General features: G+C 59.8%; 1 protein-coding gene across 2 annotated transcripts; it reads right to left on the bottom strand.

Moving 5' to 3' along the window:
• Positions 1–952: 952 nt before the first annotated feature.
• Positions 953–5,381, bottom strand: LOC138243095 (uncharacterized). 2 transcript variants are annotated; one of them, XM_069198597.1, is made up of 5 exons: positions 4,979–5,381; positions 4,168–4,530; positions 3,271–3,396; positions 3,038–3,099; positions 953–1,266 (listed from the first exon to the last, which is right to left on the bottom strand). In XM_069198597.1, the coding sequence occupies exons 1-5, from the start codon at positions 5,022–5,024 to the stop codon at positions 1,168–1,170; spliced, it is 696 nt and encodes a 231-aa protein (XP_069054698.1). In that variant the 5' UTR covers positions 5,025–5,381; the 3' UTR covers positions 953–1,167. The 2 variants fall into 2 exon arrangements, with proteins under 2 accessions (XP_069054698.1, XP_069054699.1); XM_069198598.1 differs by lacking the exon at positions 3,271–3,396.

Here is a 5,381-nt window from a genome sequence, read left to right as displayed (position 1 = left end):
TATCCAGGTGTGTGCGTCTCTGATTGGCTCCTAGTATCCATGAAGTCCTCTGGGAAGGTCCTGTCCCAGTTTCTGAATGTTCAGGTACAGTCCAGCTGTCGGCTCAGAGTGACCTCAGGCTGTAGGGAGAGGGGCAGTTCAGGCTGTCGGGTTTCACCACCTGATTTTTGCAGGTCTTGGTCCTGCAGGGGGCGCTGTGTCTACCTTGGTTGTTCCTTATCATGATCCAGGACACACACACCCACAGTGTCGGTTCCCAGCCCCCCTCACAGGCACAGAACCGAACCCTTAACCGGACTCGGTACCAGGATTCACTAGAACGGCGCTCAGCTTTTCTGAGTCTTTCCCAAGTCTAGGCAGGAAAAAATGTGGATTTTCGAGCAGCCTGGGAAAACGGAGGAGACCCTTTCACTCCCGAACTGCAGACGGGGGGCGTCAGACTCCAGCTCAGCCCAGGTGACCACACACACACACACACACACACACACACACACACACACACACACTCTCTTCCTGTCCTGTCAGACCATTTCACTCCCTCCCTGCGGCACAGCGATCTGCTCAGGGCTGAGGCCGGTGCTGTGTCGCTGTCTTACTCTACTTCCTGTTGGCCCACACACCTACGCCAGCGCAGCCCCCCCTGCCCCTTCCTGCCAGCCTACACAGACTCTCTGTCCCCTCTGCGGGCCGAGCCCCCCCGTCTCCCCCCTGCCTCTTCGCCCTGCGTTTCCTCCAGCCTGATTCGCACCCAGCAGGACGAATCGCAGCTCTTTCATCGCAGACCCCCAGCCGAGGAGCCCCCCGGTGTCTCTGGTGTCGGCTGTGTCCACTGCGCGCGGTCACAGCGGCGTGGGGCCTCTCTCCGCCCGCGCTCTCCCTCGGCCTGGTTTCCCGAGGGGGAGGAGAGGGCCGGGCTGGCGTTTCTGCGGGGAACAAGGTGGGCACATGCAGCTGGGCACGGCCTGTGTTTATTTCGGCTCACACGCGTGGCTCGTACATGCTGTCTCCAGTCGAAACAAACACAGGGCTGAGGCACACGGAGGACAGAGGGAGCTCTGGGCCTGCGGTCCGCGGAGCCGATCCCTGTGGCTTCGGGTCGGGTGGGATACTGGAGCACGAGGAGCGCTCTCTCTTCGTTTCCGGCCGGACTGCAGCCCCGAGGAGGGACTAGACGGGCCTCGTCCTGCGGACGTCTCTGTTCCTGGGGGCGGCCGGGGGAACGGTCTCCTCGACGTTTTCGTACTGCGTCTGATCGCCTGTCGCCGCCTACAGGGGGGCGAGACCACAGGGAAACCAGGAGTGAGAGGCCAGATCAGCTCAACCCCTCTGCAGCCTGTCCTGAGCTCCCCCTGCTGGTGTCATGTTCACACACCCTGGAGAGGACAGCAGTCCATCACAGGACACACACACTCACACACCCTGGACAGGACACCAGTCCATCACAGGACACACACACTCACACACCCTGGACAGGACAGCAGTCCATCACAGGACAAACACACACACTCACACACCCTGGACAGGACAGCAGTCCATCACAGGACACACACACACTCACACACCCTGGACAGGACACCAGTCCATCACAGGACACACTCACACACCCTGGACAGGACAGCAGTCCATCACAAGACACACACACACACTCACACACCCTGGACAGGACAGCAGTCCATCACAGGACACACACACTCACACACCCTGGACAGGACAGCAGTCCATCACAGGACACACACACACCCTGGACAGGACACCAGTCCATCACAGGACACACACACACACTCACACACCCTGGACAGGACAGCAGTCCATCACGGGACACACACACACACACACACTCACACACCCTGGACAGGACAGCAGTCCATCACAGGACACACACACACACTCACACACCCTGGACAGGACAGCAGTCCATCACAGGACACACACACACACTCACACACCCTGGACAGGACAGCAGTCCATCACAGGACACACACACACACACCCTAGACAGGACACCAGTCCATCACAGGACACACACACACACTCACACACCCTGGACAGGACAGCAGTCCATCACAGGACACACACACACACTCACACACCCTGGACAGGACAGCAGTCCATCACAGGACACACACACACATTCACACACCCTGGACAGGACAGCAGTCCATCACAGGACACACACACACACTCACACACCCTGGACAGGACAGCAGTCCATCACAGGACACACACACACTCACACACCCTGGACAGGACAGCAGTCCATCACAGGACACACACACACTCACACACCCTGGACAGGACAGCAGTCCATCACAGTACACACACACTCACACACCCTGGACAGGACAGCAGTCCATCACAGGACACACTCACACACTCACACACCCTGGACAGGACAGCAGTCCATCACAGGACACACTGACACACTCACACACCCTGGACAGGACAGCAGTCCATCACAGGACACACACACTCACACACCCTGGACAGGACAGCAGTCCATCACAGGACACACACACACACTCACACATCCTGGACGGGACACCAGTCCATCACAGGACACACACACACACTCACACACCCTGGACGGGACACCAGTCCATCACAGGACACACTCACACACTCACACACCCTGGACAGGACACCAGTCCATTACAGGACACAGACACTCACACACCCTGGACAGGACACCAGTCCATCACAGGACACACAGACACACACCCTGGACAGGACACCAGTCCATCACAGGACACACACACACTCACACACCCTGGACAGGACACCAGTCCATCACAGGGCACACACACACACACTAGAGCCAGTTTTCCTACCATGAGCCCTCCAGCCTGTCTCTGGACTGTGGGAGGAAACTGGAGCTCCTGGAGGACACCCACACCAACATGAAGGGAACATGCAGACTCCACACAGACAGCACCCCAGGTCCATTATTGAACCCAGAGCCCCAGCACGGCTGCCCTTTAGATTTTGCGATTCGTTCTGTTGCCGTCTTGTGATCTAGAAAGTGTAACGTCTGAATTACCAGAATGCTGGGCTGACGTCTTGCCCTCGATCTCTTCCGACAGGCGACACACAGCTCCGGAGCTATAAGGAGACGTTGCAGCAGGAGGTTAGGAAGACCAGGACACAGCAGCTGGCAGAGCGAACACCAGCTCTCACAGGTAGGATCCCTGTTCCTGGTGCGAGAGGTCCCGTCGTGATTCACAGTGCACGGAGCTGGACACGGTCCTGTCCAGCAGGGCCGAGCGGCCGTACCGTCTCTCGCGAACAGGCAGTAGGCGCAGCAAGAGGACACCAGGGCGCTCAGAGGCAGAGCCGACAGCAGGACGAGCAGGCAGGACAGCTGGAGGTGAACGGGTGGGGAACGCTCCAGGCCTCCTCCTGCGACAGACAAGGAGACAGCCCTCAGGGTACTGGGACCAGACTGGGAACCTCTCTAATGAAACCCCATTGTGCCAGAGTATTGGCTTCAACCACAGGGCTGGGCAGCTTGTTCCCCACCCCTACCACCCTCTGTGTACAGAAGAGCCTCCTGTCCTGACTGGAGGAGCTCACCCAGCTGTGTCTGGAGAGAAGCCAGGGTATCGGCTTCAACCACACTGCTGGGCAGCTTGTTCCCCACCCCCACCCCCCTCTGTGTACAGTAGAGCCTCCTGTCCTGACTGGAGGAGCTCACCCAGCTGTGTCTGGAGAGGAGCCAGGGTATCGGCTTCAACCACACTGCTGGGCAGCTTGTTCCCCACCCCCACCCCCCTCTGTGCACAGAAGACCCTCCTGTCCTGACTGGAGGAGCTCACCCAGCTGTGTCTGGAGAGGAGCCAGGGTATCGGCTTCAACCACAGGGCTGGGCAGCCTGTTCCCCACCCCCGCCCCCCTCTGTGTACAGAAGAGCCTCCAGTTCTCAGTTTTAAATGTCCTTCTATGTATCTCACGCTGACAGGAGCCCAGGACACTGCACGGTAAAGAAAAGGTGGGGTTGGTCGTTGAAATTAGGGGGGAACTGTAAATCTACTGCATAAACCCGACCTCAGCACAACGTGCTGCTCTCCCGGAGGGCTGACGGCAGATGAACGATTGTATTCTTGCCCGCAAAACGGATCAGAGAGCTGAGGACAGAGCGATCCGCGCTGAGGGGCGGTGGCTGGGGCTCACCGGGGAAGACGAGCTCCGTCCCGTTTCCGAAGCTCAGCTGCCCGCCGACTCTGTCGGCGCAGTAGTACAGCGCCCGGTCGGACTCCGTCAGTTTGGCGAGCGTCAGGCTGACGGAGAGGGTCGAGGGTTCGAGGACGAGGGAGAGGCGAGACCGGTACCCCTCTTCCACCTCCTTGTTGACCTGGGAGCCGCTGACCTGACCGACGGCGGCGATGAGCGGCACCTCCAGGGGCCGCTGTATCATCCACAGCGTCTCCTTCAGGTGCCTGATGCCGCAGGGCAGGGTGACCGTGTCTCCGGCTCGGACCCGCAGCTCCACGACCGCGGCCGGTTCGGCCCCGAGCCCCCGCGTCATGCAGACATCTGAGACAGGAAACTCGCGTCAGTCCTTCTCAGACACCGGCAGGACGGGGCTGGCGGGCTGATTTCAGATCCGTCCGGGTACACTGCTCGCTAACAGGACAGTTACAGAGGACCGAAGCTCATCGGTGCGGTTTATTTCAGACTGCTGGCCTTATGAAGTACCGGTTCGGACTGGTACCCAGAACTAAGAGGGAAACACGTTTCACACCCCGTTGCTGTTTCAGGAGCGAGGATGCCCCGCTTATCAAGAAGAGAACAGAAAAAAAACACGATTTTGCTCATCCGAATCGCTTCCGCCGCAGAGCAAATCCAAAGCAGCGCCCTCGACCCCAGCGCGGCTTGAGCGCCGCACGTACGGGGCGTTTTTGCGCGCAACGTCGCTCCGGTCCGGTCCGGCCGTGCATGAACCCCGAAGAGGCGCATTTGACGGGGACGCTCGCCTACTCACGGGTGAGGAAGACCAGCGCGATTCTCGCCGCCGCCGGCGCGTCCATCTCCTCCCGGTCCAGGGGCAGTTAGTCCGGGGCGGTGGCTGGGCTTCAGACCACCAGAGACGACGACGTCTCCTTTCCTCTTGCTGGCCGCCCCCCTCCCCCCCAATAAAAGGGCGTTATTTTCCACCATTGGCGGGTCCCGCAGTTGAGTCCGGACACCGGCCTTCGACGGGACAGAGCTGTTGCAACCAGGGATCTGTGCTATCCGGACCCCCGAACTGCTCCGACGCCCTTTGTGGTGGTGGGGGTCGTGCATTCGCAGAAAAGCTCAGTAAAACCAGATCCCAGCGGCTCAAACGGGGCTGGAGTACGCAGCGTGCGGGAGCTCTTGGGGTGTATCTTCACACAAGTCAGACC

This window comes from Lepisosteus oculatus, chromosome 14 (assembly GCF_040954835.1).
Source record: "Lepisosteus oculatus isolate fLepOcu1 chromosome 14, fLepOcu1.hap2, whole genome shotgun sequence".
NCBI classification, from domain to species: Eukaryota; Metazoa; Chordata; class Actinopteri; order Semionotiformes; family Lepisosteidae; genus Lepisosteus; species Lepisosteus oculatus.
Note: the sequence above shows the minus strand (reverse complement) of the source record. Positions and strands in the feature narration are given on the sequence as shown.